Source organism: Gasterosteus aculeatus, chromosome 6, assembly GCF_964276395.1.
Source record: "Gasterosteus aculeatus chromosome 6, fGasAcu3.hap1.1, whole genome shotgun sequence".
In the NCBI taxonomy this organism is placed as follows: domain Eukaryota; kingdom Metazoa; phylum Chordata; class Actinopteri; order Perciformes; family Gasterosteidae; genus Gasterosteus; species Gasterosteus aculeatus.
In genome coordinates, this window is record NC_135693.1 from 10,327,108 (window position 1) to 10,347,038 (window position 19,931).

General features: G+C 41.6%; 1 protein-coding gene across 2 annotated transcripts; it reads left to right on the forward strand.

Moving 5' to 3' along the window:
• Positions 1 to 1,248: 1,248 nt before the first annotated feature.
• Positions 1,249 to 19,608, forward strand: col21a1 (collagen, type XXI, alpha 1). Of its 2 annotated transcripts, none has more exons than XM_040177837.2 (29): positions 1,249 to 1,432; positions 5,222 to 5,349; positions 5,549 to 6,109; positions 6,245 to 6,410; positions 6,492 to 6,720; positions 6,996 to 7,169; positions 7,837 to 7,914; positions 8,568 to 8,651; positions 9,674 to 9,736; positions 10,154 to 10,207; positions 10,295 to 10,348; positions 10,438 to 10,491; positions 12,726 to 12,779; positions 12,857 to 12,910; positions 12,993 to 13,046; positions 13,298 to 13,351; positions 14,602 to 14,646; positions 14,739 to 14,792; positions 14,883 to 14,936; positions 15,886 to 15,939; positions 16,078 to 16,149; positions 16,358 to 16,393; positions 16,772 to 16,816; positions 17,539 to 17,571; positions 17,668 to 17,814; positions 17,912 to 17,966; positions 18,049 to 18,240; positions 18,318 to 18,395; positions 18,533 to 19,608. In XM_040177837.2, exons 2-29 carry the CDS (start codon positions 5,253 to 5,255, stop codon positions 18,718 to 18,720), a joined length of 2,883 nt encoding a protein of 960 aa, XP_040033771.2. In that variant the 5' UTR covers positions 1,249 to 1,432; positions 5,222 to 5,252; the 3' UTR covers positions 18,721 to 19,608. The 2 variants fall into 2 exon arrangements, with proteins under 2 accessions (XP_040033771.2, XP_040033772.2); XM_040177838.2 differs by having other exon boundaries at positions 6,999 to 7,169.
• Positions 19,609 to 19,931: the final 323 nt, after the last annotated feature.

The following is a 19,931-nucleotide window of genomic DNA, read 5'->3' on the forward strand; positions in this document are numbered from 1 at the left end:
GGACATGGAGACAGAATCTGAGTAAGCATTGGAAAGTCAATTTTTCCCAACAGCTTTGGCCACCCTGCGGCTCCCAACACCAACTCAGTATTTGCCCAGATGATCCAGCAGAGTGTGCTGAGGCTCAAGGTCCACAAGGGCGTCATAACCAAACCACTGCTGATCAATTGGCATGAGATGACGTCTGATGGCGTCGTCAGCACTTCTTGTCCGACAAGCTCTGTTATAACAAATCACTGTTTGATGATTTGTTTTTTTTATTTGTGAAAAGAAAAACATTTTCTTCAAGGTGAAGGAAGCAATAATCCATTTGGGTGTCGGCAGTTTCAACATTTAAGCCTTACACAAAATTTTAAGCTTGTAAAAGAAAAATGTTTTATCATGGAGAATAACCAGATGTATTATGTAATTTATGTATTATTGATCTAATTCCTCTGATTCAACCCTCTGATTTCCCAAACTGCCGGCGTCATGGAAAAGCACTTTTCTTCTTGCCGCAAATTGGCTAAATTGCTTGCTTCTATCGTCGGCATTATTCCAACAGTCTTTGAACAATATGTCAAACAAAATTGACATTAACTCTGTGACCCTGCGCTACACATTAGTGATTTGGATTGAGAGGGATTCATTTGCACTGAATAAAACCGTATTGTACAGAGCCTGCATACAATGAGGCTGCTTCAGTTAATGCAGAACAGGATGTCAGTGAGCACAAACATGATACAACTTGTTAGAGTGGATCAAATGGAGATCTGACTCCTCTACAGATACAGAGGTTTCAGTTCTCCCTTTGCAGCTGTAGTAGCAGAAACAAGCAATGTAGTAGCTGTTCACACCTTGTTCATAGCTGCCTGGTAAGAACGTAATCTGCTGTCCATTCAGGTGATGAAGCACAATTCAAAAAGCAGTAGTGTAATACTTTGCTGCGGACCAGCTGAAGGAATAATGAGCAGCACAGTATTTCTGTCTCAGTACTAAAGCTTGTTTACTGATCCGGTGCTTGTACTGCATCCAGAAAACTCCATGTTCTCTGGTTATGCCCCTAGCAACCCATTCATGGTCCAAACCCTCAACGCTTGGAAGGAGGCAGCGCTCATTACTACTATTTTCCTTTTGGACTGTCAGAGATGGGCTGTCTGCTTCACTATTGCCTGCGCTCCTTATCTGCTTCTCTTTCCACCCATTGGTAATTGAGGGTGGCCGCATGCCAGTAACAGTCCGGAGTGAGGGCGGAGGGGGTGGAGAGGAAGAAGCACAGAAACAGAGGAGACAGAGAGCCTGCTGGAAGGGGGCAAGCGTTCATTCAGCAGAGAAACATGTGCCCTTCTCCCAAAATGTTGTTTCTGCAAACCCAGGACAGTGAGCAGTATTGATCACCAGCCATCAATGACAGGATTTATAGGAACTCACACAACGGATTGGACGCTTACTGGTAATGTTTTGCTGACTTTCTTGTATTTTTGTTTGGAAGCGTATTGTATTTCAGTGTATTACACAATCTACTTTAAAGTTCGAGGTTTTGCGTGTGTTTAATTGCATGGTGATGTAACTATGTTTGTTTTATCAACAGAGATTTACATTCAAAGTATTAATATCAACGGAGGCAGGATTTGATCGTTAAAGTGATCTTTGTGTATTTCTTTTTTTTTTTATTGTGTCCATTTTTTTACGATGTGTCCAGATCGGTATCAGGTTTTGCACAACATCAACTTTTACTTTAGTGTGCTTCACTCTGTGCTGCCACAGTTGCATATTGAAGACATTATGTTCAGTTATCATTCCCTTGTCTGTGCTACTGTCGTGCAAAGAATGAATGGAATCAGGATGGAAGATTTTTTTCCCGGCCATTTCACTTCTCATAAAAAAAGTGTCTTTCACATTTCTTGAATCTGTGCAAGCATACTGCACAGTGCACCAACGTATTGCATGTACTTTATTCATATTGTTCTTTTCACACATCAGAAGAGCATATACCCATAAATGGACAGTGAGAAGAACTATTTTATGAGACGTTATTTAAGCGTATGAGTTGAGCAGCTTTCTACGGAGAGCATGAGATAGGGCTTGGCCTTCCCTTGTTGCTTGAAGAATTTGGCAGGAATTAATCCCCCTTATCTTGGCAACTGTTCAGCATGAACAGCATATGTTGATTTAGAAGTTTTTTAGAAGAGCAGCTTCCTCTTGCTTAATTCACTGTGGACAAGTATAACCTCAGCAGGTCAAGTGGAGTTAAAGCATGCAGACGTTTTCAAAGTACATAAAGTACTGGGACCAAACAAGGAGAAAATATGGATTTCATTCTTTCGGAGCTCCATAACACATCATTATGATTTCATGCAAAGTGTAAAAATGTTACATTTGAGAGACAGAGGCACAAGATCTGTGTTGCAGTATTTAATGTATGTGTGATGACTCAGTGTCGCCCACCCTAAATGTAAATGTTATCTAGAGAATTTTGAGCAATGATTTGTTCAGCAGCTTCCTGAATGACATTTCCAGCTGGAACTACACTGTGAATAAGTCTCACATGAATCTTATTAAGTTTGCAAAGAATTGCAAAAAAACACCGGCTGAAACTAGAATGAACGCCACGTTGTAGTTGTAGTAACCGAGTTACAGTTCTGCCATTCAAATAGGAACAGCTAAAACATGTCATAGATCAGTGGAGTCAACACTGGGACACCTGTTTCTGCTTCATTATGCATGCATTCAAACTCCAAGCATCATATCACAGCACGTGTAATGTAATTGTCTTCCTGGACAATCGTTGTTTGTGGTTAAACTCCACAGCCGGAATTTCACTGTCTGACGGTGTAAATTAATTCCATGTGGCTCGAGCAGACGCGTAGAAGCACTTCGTTTGGGGGAAGTCGGTCGAGGAGAAAGTCATCCTGACGGGACCCTGCCAATGGGGCGGTTTTCCAACAACCTCCTCCAGCTCTCTAGCGGGGAAAGATTCTAGAGAAAGGAATAAAAGCTTTTGAGAGGCCAAGGGTCGAGTCCTAGCCACTGTTTCGTTGACCTTCATAATCAGAAATAGCAATGCATAAGGAGTACATTCAGTTCCTTCCTATCGTGATCCTTCCACGAGTCCTACCTCTTTTCCTGGATGTAGAATATCTAGTCTTTATTTGAAACTCCCTCCTTCTATGATGTCAGCACTTTCTTACTCACATTTATTGTTTTATACGTTTATTGTTTTATGTGGTTTTTAATACTTCAGTTATTTTATTGTTATACTTCCCAATGATACTGCATGATTTTTGACACAGATGCAGTGGTTTTATTGTTCACTGAATATTTGCCAAGGCATATTGAAAACGGTTATCATCAGAAACAGAACAGATGTGGCAGTTTGTTGAAATGACAAAAATGCACAATTTTTTTGTTTGGCAGATAAGCCTGATGGCGTTTCATTTTTAAAATACTGCAATTTTTATTATTAAACAAAAAGTAAACCTGGCTGAAAAGGATGTTATTCATTTTGCAGGCATTTCCTCATGAAGCTACCAACACATTTTGACCAGATGATGCTGCAAGTTTAGTAAGTCATAGGATATAGGGATTAGTACATATGGATTGATGCAAAATTCCATTACCTTGAAGGTGCAAGATCTGAGACTGGGAGCATTTCGATCAGCTGTTAATGGCTGTGCGCATATCAGTAGAGAGCAGGAGTCTCACAGCTAGATGGCAACTGGTGTAAACTACAGCGACGGAGCTAACAATGTTTACCTGAGGGTGGGTGCTACGCTTCCGTTTTGACGATTTTGGTTCGGGTCGACCAAGCTGCAACTGCTGCATGAGAGCAATGCAGTGCAAGAATAAACAACTATAACTTATCAGATAATCACTCAACATCAAGGTTATATTGGTACATTGGTCATGGTGCATGAATGAATCAACAGTCAGCAGTCAGCCAAACAGCCAGAATGTTGAATGTTGTGCAGGTGTAGAGTGAGAAGCCTTTAGTGAGTGAATCAAATAAAGGTAAAGAATGACTCTAGCAAAACATCAGCACAAGGGAGCGGATAAACAAGCAATATAGAAGAAGAGCTGTAGGGAGTTGAAAGGTATTGCTGCAAATTGATTTCCCGCATGTTCTCGAAATTTACTACGATACGTTCTTAGCAGCATCTCAAGGTAACTCGATGCTGAAGGGATGTATTGCAATTGGTGTATGTCCATTAGGGAGGAAAGTTCCGGGTGTGAAGCCTTTTTTATGCACTGCTGTTATACTGGTTTCTGTGGGCAGAAATTGGCAAATTAGCAGCAGCTTTGAGGAAACAGTTGATAATCCCACAGGAAACCGGGACCACTGCCTTCATGGAAGTTTTGGTCAGAGGTTCGGTGTGTTGTTTATCTTGTAAAGCCAACAGTGCCATGTGGGGGGATGAGGCTTGAAAGGAAAATGCTTCGGCTTACTGTGGCTGTGCAGCAGGAGTGGAAAGATGAAGTGCACCGCAAGGAGGTTGGGTGGACAGCAAAGAGTATACATTTGTGGTTGAAGTAAGTGAATTAGAGATCTGTGGGTAGTACAACACAGCCGGAGAGGTAGGAAGAGAATATCCCTTCAGAGAAAGCAAACAACGGGCTGATGAGATTTGCACGTGATGGTCTTAGTGATAACTGCCCACAGCTGTTTTCAGCATCAACTCATTGTGCTTTTCCGGCTCTGCACCAGAAAGCAGAAGTTAGCCTCTAGTTGGTAATCATAGTGGAGCACTAATTGGCGAAAGAGCAAGATATCTTTTCCCGTCGTTGGTAGAGACCAAAAATGGAGCTAAAAGTAAATAGTACTGACTCGCCTACACAGAAATGACTTGACTGACAATTCTGTGCCTTACGTGTGATCAGATTACAATATGAATGTATGCATGATCTTCCCGCTGCCACACTTGAGTCATACAAATTCATACAAAGCCATAAAATTCAAGTAAGATATACAAGGCTTGTACAATTTCACGTTTGAATACAAAATTGTCATGTTCCTCAAGGTATCACACCGGCTTTTTAATCACATACTGTAATTGTGAAACGACAGGTAATGGAACAGTTTTGTGATTAAAGCCTGTGGAAAAGAGGAGGAGCTAGACTAAACGGCGGTTCAACGTCTCAATAATAGAAAGAAGGAAACTGAGCCATTTTCTCTCACAAATGCTTGCATTATCCTATTTCTATTTCGTTGCATCACAAAGCATGTTTTTCATTTTCTCTGCAGGTGTACAGTTGGAACTTGGTACAGCTGCATAATGGCTTACAAAGCAACATCCATGCATTGTGTCTTGAGATGCCTCTGCTTCATGCTTCTGGCTTTGTTTAATGCAGCTCAAGATGAAGATATAAGAAGTAAGAATGCTTCTGTCTTCGTTGTCTTACTTGCTTCGTTGCTTGATGTTCATACATTAAAAATGAACACATAAATACAACTGGCTAAATATATTTAATTCACTCTAAATGCATTTACTTCAAGTATTACATCAAAATGAATGGAATTTTTTTAATCATTGTTTTAAACTGCTGACTATTTATTTCCTGTCTGCTTCAGGTTGTAGGACCGCACCATGTGATTTGGTCTTTATTCTAGACGGCTCGTGGAGTGTTGAAGATGTCAATTTTGAACTTGTAAAGCGTTGGCTTGTCAACATGACAACAAGCTTCAACATTGGACAGAAGTTTACCCAGGTTGGAGTCGTCCAATACAGCGACGACCCAGTTTTAGAAATACCTCTGGGGAAGCATTTCTCCACCAAAGAGCTCATCAAAGCAATGGAGTCCATTGAGTACATGGGGGGAAACACAAGGACAGGCACAGCCATTGAGTTTGCAACTAAGAAACTGTTTGGCCTGTCTGAACGCGGCCCCGCAGGCATCTCCAGAATTGCTGTCGTCCTCACAGACGGGAAATCTCAAGATGAGGTTTTGAAAGCGGCGGAGGCAGCAAGGAAAAAAGGAATAATTCTGTTTGCAATCGGCGTTGGGCCAGAGACAGAAGTCTTACAGTTGCAAAACATTGCAAACAAGCCATTTTCAACGTATGTCTTCTCTGTTGAGGACTACAAAGGTATCTCCAGGATCATACAGGTCATACGACAGAAACTGTGCGAAGGTAAGGTGATACTGTATTACTTACAAAGCGTTCTCAGAGTGGTATCTCTTCACCTAATTTTCTGTCGCTCCATTATTCACCATTTGTCGATTATGTTTGATTATCTTTCCATTTAACTGTGTTTGTCTGTTGCAGAGACTGTTTGTCCAGCTAGAATTTCCATAGATTCCCGCGACGAGAAAGGATTTGATATCCTGTTACATTTAAATTTGGCTAAGAAAGCAAAGAAAATATCGGGAACATATTACGGCACCAAGGCCTATGAAGTGACATCTCGTGTCGACTTGAGTACAGCTACCCGGTAACTACCTTGCTTTCATTCTTTTCTTCATCATCATCAGTCTGTTCACGTGTTGACTGGCTTTTGGATTCCTCCCTCCAGGACCCTTTTCCCCGATGGCCTGCCTCCATCGTATGTTTTTGTGGCCACGCTGAGGTATAAAGGAACCGTGGCAATAGAGGAGTGGGACGTGTGGAGAATACAGACGCGCGATGGGAAACCTCAGATGGCGGTCACTCTGAATGGATTGGAACGCACCGTCATGTTCACCACAACCAGCAGCGCATCAAGTGGAACTCAGACAGTTACGTTTTCACAGTCCACAGCAAGGGTACGATAAACACAAACTGTGTGTTGTGTGGTGATTTGAAACGGTTTAAACAGGTTAAACAGTTTGAGCTGGAGAGGTTTAAAATGCCACAATGTTTCTCTTGGTCAGATCTTGAAATGACTTATTTCCTTTGCTTTCTGCTCTGAACAACAATTACAGCAACGTAAACTCTCCCTTCAGTGGGTATATCGTCTTTTGAAAGTCTTCATCGGCACACATCCAGCACGTACCGTAATATTGACAACGTTTTTCCTGTTCCTTTTCTTCGGCGAAAGAAGCTGTTTGATGAGAAATGGCACCAGCTTCGCCTGCTGGTCACTGAGGAGGACGTTACTCTTTATGTTGATGACCTGGAGATTGAAACCCAATCCTTGGAGCCCCCTGTCGGTATTTTCATCAACGGAAAAACCCAAGTGGGAAAGTATGTCAGAAAGGAAACAACCGTGCCAGTAAGTTTATCGACGTCAATCAACCTATTTTCATAAAATACATGTTTGGTTCCCAGAAAAAGAATCCAGAAATGCGACTATAATGACTATAGAAAGAGGGAACAGTTGGTCTAATAACGAGTAGTTGAGCAAACTCAACAAACTCAACTCGTTTTAAGCTACATCACAATGTTTATTGCTGTCTCCCGAGAGAAATGCTAAAATCAGAGGCTATCAAGTGATTTTCTCTCCACTAAGTCTTATCAATCTTTGTTTTATGTCTTTCGATTGCAAAGTTTGGTGCCACAATGCTGCGTTTGCAATAATACAAATCACATGTCGGGATCGTCTCTCGGCTCACATGGTAACTGGAGGGAAACAGTCTATGGGACATTCCGGAGCCATTTTATCACCCACATCAACAAAATACCAAATAATGGAAGAAAAGTGTAACGTTGCTGCAGAACCCTTCCAACACAGAGGGAGGTCTGGCAACATGTATCTGCTTAATGCCCGCTGAGGGCGATTTAACAGTTGTACAATGGTAGTTTCAATTAACTAGTCGCAAAGCACTGATAAAACCAAACTCAACGTTGCAAATGTTTGTTTTGTTAGCTTGTTTGGAGGCTCCAGCAGTGGAGGTTGTGCATTTAACAAGAGTTTCTTCTCTTTTTCAAATGATGTTCAGTTTGAAATCCAGAAACTTCGCATTTACTGTGACCCGGAGCAGAGCAACCGAGAGACGGCGTGTGAAATACCTGGAGTTGTAAGTGTGAGACTTGCTTGGAGCAGAACTTGTTTTTCAGTCCAAGAGCAACAAAGATAACTTTTTCTCACCTACTTCTCACCTTGTTTCAACCACATCTGCTTCTAATTTTTTTTTAAAACAATTTCACCCTCAGTAAACTCCACACCTCATTCTGAATGGCATAAAAAATCTGACATGATTTATATTCCGTCAGCTCAGTGTATTCAAGTTTTGTGGAGGAAAAGTGTAAACTCAGCACATTCATTTCCAGTCACATCTGTTCATACATCCAACAATTCATTGAAGGAGGACGCTGGGCTCTGCTTCAAACACGATGGGCTCAGTAAATTGTCCACCGGCTATAACCCGGGTTTTGGGAAGCAGCGGCTCTCTGTTATGTTGGCTTCAAAACTTCTATAACCACGGAGCCAGTGCCAAGTTCATGTATTTAAAGTGCGAATGAAAATATCTAAAAGAAACAAGATGAGTAGCCAAGAAATACAAACGCTTGCCAAGTTTAACACTAAATAGGATCAGATACCTTTCTGTCAAACTGTTGATTTAAAACCATTTTTTTTTAAATCAATAGATGAGAAAAACTTCTGCCTACTGACTATTTAATATGTATCCTTCTGCATCGACGCTCAATGTCTAGTCTGTGTTCATTACAGTGCGCCAACAGTCCTGATTACACAGAACCAACTCCAGAACCTTGTGTTTGTCCTCCTGGCGCCCCAGGACTTCCAGGAATGAAGGTCAGTTATTAAAAATATCTCGTGTGGACCTCCACACTGAAAAAAATGCAAAATTGGCCTGCAGAAAAAAATGCAAAAAAGCACACACATTACTGTGCGATATCAGAGAATGGAGTCCATTCCTCGTTTTACACAGAGCTCAACCACATCCTCAGTGCTCAGACGGTTGGTTAAATATTTACTTCGAACAGTGGTATTCTGTTGACATGAAATGAGAGAAGAATAATTTGGGATGTCGGTTTTTGTGTAAACTCCCTTCTGTTCTCGCTAAGTATTGTTGGATAAGCAATAAGCACAAGAGGTTGCACTTTACCAAATGGTTAAATCCGTCATTACAGCCTATAAACACAGATTTTATTTGTGGCAGCAAAAGTGCTGTGTAGAAAGGTTTTAGTTCCTTAATCTCTTAAATACATAGTTATCTGCTGAAAACGACACATTATGGACCCGCACCAAGTGATCCATTCTCCTATTAGGAAAATCACGGCTTGCTGTTGTGAGAAAGCTGCAGCATAGTTAGCCTTGTACGGCCCTGTTGTAACGTACTGTTTCATTTAAGCAAACCAGACCACTGTTTAAGATTAACATTGGTAAGAATGTAAAATGAGCAAAATACGGATTCAAACCTACACTCGTCCTTTTAATTGATCACAGGGTATCAACGGAATGATTGCAGCCCCGGTCGTAAAAGCCTTTAACGCACAGACCTCGGAGAGACATTACTCTGGCAACAAGACTCTCTGTTAATAAAACCCGCAGGCGTGTTTGTGTTTACAACATCAGATCTTTTCTTTCACTGCATTTATTAATAGACTCAAAATGCTGGGACCATTGCAGGCTGCAGATGTTCGTTAGAACCCCAGAGGCATCTCACATTTGATAAACTAAAGCAGCTGGATACATCGAATCCACATTACCTCCCTCTATGATCAATTTACGCTGCGTTGAGGTCGATTGATGGATAAAGACGGTCAAAGAACCTTTTTCATCATCAGTAAATAACCTCATTTCACTCTCTTCAGGGAGAAGAAGGGAACACTGGCAGATCTGGTCAGCCTGGACCTGCTGGTGCTGATGGTAAGCCTGTGAGTACTACATAGTTCAATATACAATTATAAAGACTTTAATTGCTAACAACACTGTCACAGCAGAATCCACAACCACATCTGAGAAAAGACCAGAACCAATTGAGTTAATGTTCGCATTAAGTCATGACAGTTGCAGCTTGTTAATTCAATGTGGTCAGAAACGCTTCAGTGGTAAATGTACTTATTTACTTATTTTTCCAATGGATACATAGAAAAAGCCCTCTGAATATGCCACTGGTGGCAGTACGGCCCTGATTTGGTTGATGAAAAACATTCAAAAGTAAACCACATGTTCTACCACATGATCAAGAACTCACCCTGCGGCCTGGACTCACTTAGAGATCATGCACACAGTTGAGTGGGTTCAAATGTTTAACCAAATATGTGTATCTCTCATCTTTTTTTTGTTATAAGGGTATCCCTGGCATTAGAGGTAGTCCAGGCCTAACAGGTCCACCAGGAGTAGAGGTAAAGCTCATTTTGATTGATTTATCATAACATTAAGTTTGACCATTTAGAATAGAAGATTTAAAGCTGTGTCCTTTTTCCCGTCAGGGTCCACGTGGGACGGATGGGTTCAAAGGCGAACAAGGGAGGCCTGGTGTTTCGGTAGGAAGGTCAAAAAAACTAAACGGCTTCATTTTCATGCGGTTGTACTGGTTTGTGAACAATTTTCTAACACAAGTCTGTTATTCCAGGGTGAAAAGGGTTTGCCTGGATTACCAGGACCACCTGGAAAGCAAGGAGAGAAGGTGGTGATGTTAATTATTCAAATACTACCTGATAACACTATCCAGATGTTGGTCCATGTTCATCTAAAATGCCATAAGTAGGTCAAATTGGTGAATGTGCTGATCAAAACAGGATATTTCAAAAAGCGCATCTTAGATTGTCAAGGGGGATGAACTTTTTATGATGACAAATGTAGGAAGAAACAGGAAATCCCTGCTGGAGACATTAACCTGAACCGTTTGAACACCATCACATCAATCACGCTACAAAACATATGTTATGAAGATAAAGCCTGTTCCCCAGCGGGAGCAAAACGCATACAACTTCTGTACTGTCTGACAAGAGGATGTTGCAGACACAGCGTCACAGTTGGTGCTGTACGTTTCAATTCTGTGATGCACGAAGGCGAAATAAAACCTCCATACAAAGGCGAGACGCGCTGGGAAATAAAAGCAAGCAGTTAGTTCTCATAGGATCCTATAAAGGCTTCACCGACAGTCACTGCAGACTGGAGCAAAAACTCAAGCTTCATCCAGGACTTTTTTTTGTTGGTCTGATCACTCTGAACGATGAGTAATGCCTTCTTTCTAGACCGCATCACCTCTGTCATCTCATCCTACCTTGTAATACGTGTGACCACGAGGGGTTGATGCCAGTTGGCTGAAGCGGAAAACAATTCAGGCAGTTAGTGTCATTTAAAATAGATGTCTCAGCTGTTTGCACTTTAAACAAATCCTCCTGTGCCATCCGTCACATTATTAGAGATTCCCACACAGATCCAGATTCATCAAATTGAGTTATTTCTAGTGTTTTGGACCGCCATCTTAAAATACTTTGATTAATAGGGGAAATACTTCCCCTATCCCACACAAACAAACTGCTGCTCTGCTGCAGATCATCTGGATTTTCTGTCTTTTTCCCAGTAATGCTATCTGGATGAAAGGATCAACGTTTACTGGATTGTGAAAGTGGTCTTTTAAAACCCCATGATTGCAAACACCTGATTAGTGTAATGGTCTGAGGCACCACGCATGATGAGATGAGCAACTTGAGGTGATTTTCCATCACTTGTTACACGGCAATAAAGTACAGCTGCTAGACATGTGGATTATAAAGTGTGGAAAAACTCTTCACTCTTCAAATAGATTATACCAATTTACACAAAAACACAATATACTTCAGTCTGACAAAACACATTTTTGATCTGAAATTGAACGTAGTTACAGTGTTACTTTACCGTAACATACTAACATCAACGTGCTGACATGATTACCCAGCTCTGTCTTACTAAACCGTGCATGACTGACACAATGATTACTAAGTCATTTAACATTGTACATCATAGAGCCTTAATGCCACTTTGGCACAACAAAAAGCATCCTCCTCCGTGTGAGACACTAAAGAGCTCAGTAACCTTTGACCTTGTGCCTTTGGCTCCTCCAAAATCCAAACTCCAGCCATTTGGCATTCTTCTTGAAAACTATTTTCCTAGAGGAGTGAGAACATCTTTACGTCTGAGTCTAGGGAACAAAATACCCTGTATGTCTCTGTCAGGAGATGGTTTCCCCCTGGGACGACATAATATGGTCGATCAGAACAGTCTCTCCAAAACGATCTGTCTTCAACCAGCAGGGAGCGTCTCAAACTTCATTATAGGATGAATAATCATTTTGTTCGGTCTATAGTTTTCTACCGATGTCAACGCATTTGAATCTACATTTCCATATTGTTCCCATATTGTACGACCACCCAAGGGTGTAGTTTCATTTTCCTGGCATAGGATCTATCCAACGGAAACATTCCTTTGTTATAGCTCTGAAACTGCCCATGTCGAAGTGTCCCTTAGCAAGACACCTAACCCCTAATTGCTCCCTGGCCAAAAATGTGAAAAAGCCATGGGTTTAAAGTGTAATGTAAGTCGCTTTGGATAAAAGCGTCTGCTAAATGACCTGTAATGTAAAGTAAACAACATCACAACGTTCATTCTAACTGAAACCATTACTCACTAAAGTCAAACGTGTATTGCATATTTGTGACCATGTAGATGTCAGAATGGCTTTATGAAGTGATCCGTCCCTCCTGATCCGACTAATGATGAACTCCCTCTAACACAAAAATGGATGATGCTTTCAAATTAGTGGCATTTTTGTCAATGTCTTAAAGTTTAGATGAGGGAGGCCAGACAAGACGAATAAAGATTAGAACCTTTATCACATCACATGTAATGATGATCTAACATATTGTCTTTTTTCAGGGCTCAATCGGATTGAGCGGAATTGCAGGTTTGCCTGGGAAAGCTGGTCAAGTGGTAAGGATGCAGACAATTCTCATGGCTTATGAATTATTATTATTATGAATCCTAACTGGATGGCATGGTTTTTCCAGGGAGAAAAGGGAGGTTTGGGACCTCCTGGGCCACCGGGTTATCCAGGAGACCCAGTAAGTAAAACACCTTTCTTATTCAAAGTAGGCATTGTGTGCCATTATTGCAGTGTATGAAAATATTGTTCCCTGGTTGCAGGGCCTACCCGGGAGAGATGGAAATGTTGGATTTCCAGGCAGAACTGGTCAAAAGGTCTGTTTTGTTTTTACAGCGCCGTAAACGACGTTTGAAAGCTCATTCGGGGATTAGGAGAATAACAGACAAATGAGCTTGGCTCAGCGTGCAGATTGGTTTTTAAAAATCGCTGCTCGCTGAGTTCTGTTGTTGTTGTTCTGTTGTTCTGTGTCTCCCTTGGTTGTTCCTGAGCCCCATTTGACATTCCAGAAGATTTTGCGTCAATGTTGGAATGATTGATGATGCTTTTGTTTCCCCAATGTATAAAGGGAGAATCTGGGGACAGTGGTCCTCCCGGCATTGACGGAAGGGAAGGCCATCCTGTGAGTAGCAGACACAGACATTACTCATTGTGCTTGTTTATCATTTTGTGTGTTGTTTGAGCTGTCACATCTTTATTTGCAAAATATGCATGAAATATGCAGTTAACTGTATCCATCATTGGGTTCAGATTGGAAAGAAAGAAGCGGTCAGGTGTATTGATGTTGCAGTTTAAGTTGACGACAGGATAGCAACAGGCAAACACTGAACTGATTTTATGGATTACTCAGATTGCACGTCCATGTTTTCCTGTTGAAAGTCTGTTAACATACTGTCAGCAGTACTGAGAATACTCCTGACAGCCAGTACATCAGGGGTATTTCCCCTGTAGTTCATTCTAGGATAACCCTGTTACGTAACCAACTTAATTTAAGGCAGTAAAAAGTCGGAGAGGGAATTCTGTGGCGCTTTCGGAAATCTTTGAGGAAGAAAGTGTTTCAGCCGGGCAGCCACCCCGCTGATCATGATTAGAAGTGTTGTCCGGCACTTTGTGACGGGTCTACAAAGGATGAGTCAGTTGCTCCACAAGGCTGTAAGCCATTTTCTCCGAGCAGAACAATAGAGCGAGCGTTGAATCCAGGGAGCCAGGATTAGTACCATACTTCCTTAAGTTAAAACATGATAGAGTTAGGGCTTGGATGTTGGCCCGGGGACGGGGATTTCTCTTATGAGTACAGTGTGAGTGGCTGTGACTGTGTATTCTGATTCTCTGCCCACCTGTCAAATATATCATTAAGAATATATCGTACTTAAGCTTTAGTCTGAGACAACCACTGAGCGCCTGCAAGCATTTATCTCAGAAGAAAATAACGTCAAAACAAGAAACTAACGAAGCTTTCCAGGATAGTTTTGCTTCATGCGTTGAATGTCATGCACATTCGATGTGTCAAGCCGTTTTTTTGTAAATTTGACTGACTTTCCATCCTTTTTCTTTGTGCAATTGAAATAGCTATTTCTTTCTTTATTGCAACATGGCATATTCAGTCAAAACAGGTCAAATGTAGCAGATAGTTTGAGTTCCTGTCTATGAGCAACTGGCTACAGTAGTTGCTGAAGTAATTATTAGTAATTACAGCAACTACTAATGATTTCACTTTGAAAAGGACGTAGACTGGAACCTGTAATTCAGCAGGCTGGTTTTAATATCATTTTAGAGACATTGCATTTGAAAACATGCAGTTTTACTCAAATGTGTTAGACCACACCCCTTTTGGCATCAGCTAAACAGTATAATGTGCTTCCTTGCTCCCAGGGTATGCCTGGGTTGCCAGGGATTGCAGGCCTGACCGGACAAAAGGTGAGCTGCTGCTCCTAACCTACGTTCAGAATAATCTGATCAATGGTGTTTGCATCCTTCCTTGTGACCACGTTTGCCTGATATCATTCAAGGGGGAAGCTGGTTCGCCTGGACCCAGAGGCTTCACGGGATTGGCTGGACCATCTGTAAGTTAACGGCTGGTATGGACAGTTCATGTTAATATTCAATATTCAATCTAAATTGTCTCCAAAACTATTTATTTTCCCCTCCTGCAGGGTGAAATGGGTTTACCCGGTGCACCAGGTATAAAAGGACCAATTGGACTCAAGGTACGGCCTTTCGAGCTTCTTCAAGCAGCTACATTGTCAGTGATGAAAAGTGACCATGATAAGTGCTAAAAATGAAAAATCCATTTTCGTCCGACTTACTGTCATCGAAAACGGTGCACTAAATATAATGTGAGTGCACTGGTCCAACTTGTGACGAGGGAAATCTGCAGATCAATCCCCACCAGCTGGCGTCAGAGCGGCAGGCCGCCTAGCCGTGTTGTGATTTAATTCGAGTCTAGTCAAAGTGTCGTACAGTTCCACGGCTGCCAAAAAACGACGTGTGTTCACAGTGGCTTCACATGACGTAAAAAAACATTCCCGAGGCCCACATCATGGCGCTCACAGTGTCGTCAGTTTAGGTTAAATTTATGAAGCTGTCTGACCAACGAGCCGAACGTCATAGTGCCGCGAAGGTGGGCAGCATTGCATGTTTTGTTTGGTCACTGTTTTTATAAAATACTCTTGAGCTCAAATAAGGATCTCCTGGCCACACCGGCAGTGGTGAATTAAGGGATGATCTCGCTCTACTGCTTTCGTCAGTGGAATTTTAGTGGATATGGAAGCAATCTGGGTTGTTTGGTCTGGACGCCTTGTCTCCTGATCACTTTTCATTAGCTGATCTGCCTTTAACAAGCCAATGTGTAATTGGTAAATGGCACACGAGTGAAAAGCTAGTTTATGTACAGGCAAGCAATATTTTTGATTTCATGGCTGACCTACAGACTGCAATTACAGAGGCTTGTTGAACTGGAAAAGTAAGCACACGATTGGAGGTTACAAAACAGCGAGCTGCGCCAAGACCTTGTGAAAGTGCTCAGACTTTTCCATACATCAATGAAAGTGAGGGATGATAAGGCCTCAAAAATACCAGCTGCCGTCCAGCAGGCAGCGGTATGATGCGGGTTTGGATGCTTCTGTAAAATAAGACGTGCTTTATTTCTTATTAAAGGGGAACAAAGGTGAAAGTGGAAGTCCAGGTACACAAGGAACACCGGGGCCTGCGGTATGTTTCAATTAAAATGTTCTTAAAGGCCATATTCCAATATGAGCAAGGCATGTGCTTTTTTAACTGTAGGACAAGTTGTATATGAATAAGGAGGGTTGTGTATAATGCTTGGTGTTAATCTGGTTACTTTTGAAGGGGAGTTCGGGAGTACCGGGGACAGTAGGTCAGCCGGGACACACGGGCATGCCAGGCCTGAAGGGCAGCAAGGTATTTCCTCTTACACTCTGTGCGAGTGTTGATTCGTGGTTCATGTGAATGACAGTTAAGAATTTGCAGTTGTTTAGTGTTCAAGGGGAACACAGTCTTGTCAAACATATAATAAATGTCAAATGTTCGAATTCTTTGATTTTGTTTCCCTGCCAATAATCATAATATATGAATATGTAATCCATGTCTATGTTGGTTTGTTTGTCAGGGACAAAGAGGAAATCCAGGGGAAAGAGGAGAGGCGGTAAGATTGGAGACAAATCTAAACTGCAGACAAGCAGATCATAATATAATTATGTTAAACCAGAAAGCTAGAATGAGAAACTAAAACAATAATTACAATTGAGAGTTAACAGCAAATTAAAAGCTTTGAATTAATGTGAGTCTAATGGATCGTCACTGGATGTCTTTTTAAGACTTTGGTCTAAAATACCTCTATTTGTTAATGAACATATTCTCTTTGATTGAAAATCAAGATTGATTAAGGGTTTGAAAAATAATGATGTTAATTAAGGTTTGAAAGTATAACCGGATATTTGTTTTATCTATCTGTGGTAGTATTATTTGCTGCACTTGCTTGCAGAGCAAAGGCCGTAACTCGGTTAAGTCATTTTCTCAACAGGGAATGAAAGGGGAAAAAGGGGGTAATGGTCGGCAAGGGGAACACGTGAGTATCTGATCAGCTTTTCAGTTTAAAGTATTGAAAATTGAATCATCAAATCAAAACATTTGGTAAAATATTCAACTGTAACTTATGATGTAACTCGGTACCTGAATTACACCCTTCATGGACGCTTCATGTATTTCTCTGTTATAGATAACAGGAACACTAAAAACTCATTTATAGTTTGAGGACAGCGCCATCGTGTGGCCATTTGTTTAGAAATTAAAATATTAACTCATAACTCCTGAACGATGACGTTTAGCAACATGTAGTAGTGTCATAGTAATATGTCATATGTACGTATACGTAGGCCATACCCAAATAGGGATTTTTATATTTTTTTTATTTTGTTTTGCACAACTCTTCATTCAAACCATGTTTGGCTTATATTTGCATGACTAAGTTTGATTCTTGAAGGCATGACCTATTTGACATAACTTTTAAAATCACATTGGCACATATCAGAATGATGCTGCATCCCCAATTTGATGCTATTCATCCTATGGTTATTGCTACAATACAGATCCACAACCACTCATTGGTGATGAGTTTGACTTTGACATTTTTATTGATATAAGGACCCTTTTATTTAAAGATCTAGGCTTTCTCCATTAATTAAAAGGGTTGTCTGTTGCTGAGCATGTTAAGGTATAACAAACATTGAGGGCTGTACAGCCTTGTTGATGTTGTGTCTTTCTAAACGTTATCCTTAATTTCATTGACAGGGCTCCACTGGTCCAATGGGACTAAAGGGAGCGGTATGTTAAACTAAATGCTTTATTAACTGTACCTCTATCCAAATCTAATACATTGTCGTGTCAACGGCTAACCATGGGATCGCATTTCTTTGCCAGAAAGGAACAGCGGGAGATCCGGGGCCGAGAGGTCAGGAGGGTCATGTGGGCCGGCCTGGACAATCGGGTCAGTCCGGCCCCCCCGGAGCCCGAGGGCTGCAGGGGGACAGTGGTGTTCCTGGCCCACCGGGAGCAGAAGGAAGACCAGTACGTGCGACGCATTGCGCTAACTTCACTGTTTTTTATTTCTTGACTAGCGTAGTGGAATGGAAGGATTGTTAATATCCATCATTTTTCATTCCAGGCCAGTCAAATGTCTGACAGTCACATTCAGCAAATCTGCAGAGAGTTGCTTCAGTGTGAGTATTGTTACAAAATGATGATACGTTTCTGTGTTATTTCCACAAACAGCAGAAATAATTGTACTGTCGATCATCCTAGCTGAGCTGCATTTGTTGTTGCTGAGCAACCAGCAGAGTAGCTGTGCCACGTGTCACAGCCGGCCTGGATCTCCTGGTCCTCCAGGTCCAACTGGGCTCCAGGGACTCAGGGGCCTTCCAGGACTCAGTGGTTCCAGGGGAACGCCGGGCCGCCCAGGTCGGCCAGGGCGCCCTGGTATTAACGGGCTGAAAGGTAAAACCAAGGTTAAAGTTCACAGTATACTAAAGCTGTTTTGCAGGGAACTCAAACAGGTAGACTTGTGTTTGCAGGAGAACCGGGTTCTATGGGTGAGAAAGGGAGCCCTGGCCGGACAACAGCTGGAGACCAGGGGCCACCAGGGCCTCCAGGTAAATCCTGTGGCTTCTTATTCATGTTCACGAATCCTTTACAAAGACATGTGGAAGCTAATTTCCTAAAGACGACCTCATCCTTTCGGCAAAGTTGACCGTTCCTTTCAACCGATCGGGGCTTTTTATCTCTACAGGTCCAATGGGGCCCCACGGGTACAGTAAGCCGGGTCCTCCAGGTAGGCCTGGATCACCTGGTCTAAACGGAGCGGAGGGTAAAAGTGGCCGTGCTGGCAGCCCTGGTCAGCCTGGGGTGTGTGATCCGTCCATGTGTTACAGCAGCATTATGAGGCGGGATCCTTACAGCAAAGGGCCAAACTATTGACGCACGCGGCGTCACTGCAGGCACAAGTCTAGAGCTGATGTGGAACAAACGGACATTCTCAGGAAGATCTCATCTTTATATTTTCACTCTGTCGTGAAAACAAAACGGACCTCCTCTATCACCAGTTACGTGATCTCAGACAACAGAACTATCACGTTTTTCTCTGTCGTTGTTTTGCATCACTATTCACCGTCTTTGAACATACTTTAAGGTTTTAATGGTGTTACGTAAAAGAGTTAATTGTGCGCTCCATTTATTAGCTCTCTTCGAGCGGTGTGGGTGGTGAATTTTCTCGTATTGCCCCTTGGTGTTTCTTCATTCAACGTCACTCTCTAAATTTTCAACACACATTGGATTAGTGGTATATTTTCTGTTAAAAAAACACACACACCATGATCTATAAATTCCATGTTCAATGAATAGTTGAACCACATATTATGTGTTACATTTGCATGTTTCAATACAAGACTGTGATTTCCTGTAGCTGATTGTGATCTGCTGTAAGCCTGTGTGTTCCCAAAGCATTTAGTTTGACTGTTGAGCTATTAACTCTTAAAACATTTTTAGACAGATAATATTGTGTATCACGCTAAATATATAATTTAACTCTTATCAGAATCGTTCACGTGTCATTTTATTGCAAGCAGGAAGAAAAATGTTTCACCGTCTAAAACATACTGAGATTTCACTTTGAATTATGTCATTTATGTTCCCATGGATTACCTTTCATTACTGTAGCAGGTATTTTAATGTTATTTATAGTTGTAACTGTGTATTTCAGCGGTGACATCTCTTAAAGAGTTTTTGTAATTGTATAATTTTGTTAAAAGGTGACTTTTGTATGAATCTTTCTCCTCTTTTTGTATTAGAATAAAAACATCATAATGATTTGTGATCTCTGTTTGGTTTGTTTGGGTCATTAAGTTTATTGCAGGAGGAGCAGCACAAAATCAACCTCTTGGACTTTTTAATCCTTTTTTGTTTTGCTTTGTAACGTTAACATTTCACCGAAGCATCGAAGAGGATTTATGTAAGAAGTAGAAAGCATCCTCACCCGGTGCACCTGTAAGAATGTGTGAAACCTCCAGAAATAAACGGTTTACGTGCTGCGTACACTAGGTGGCGCTGTGTGGCCAGATCCCTGCATGTCGGGGAGTTTTCTCCATTTCGCACAGCGATCACCTTCAGTATTTATGTTTTGAATGATCCCA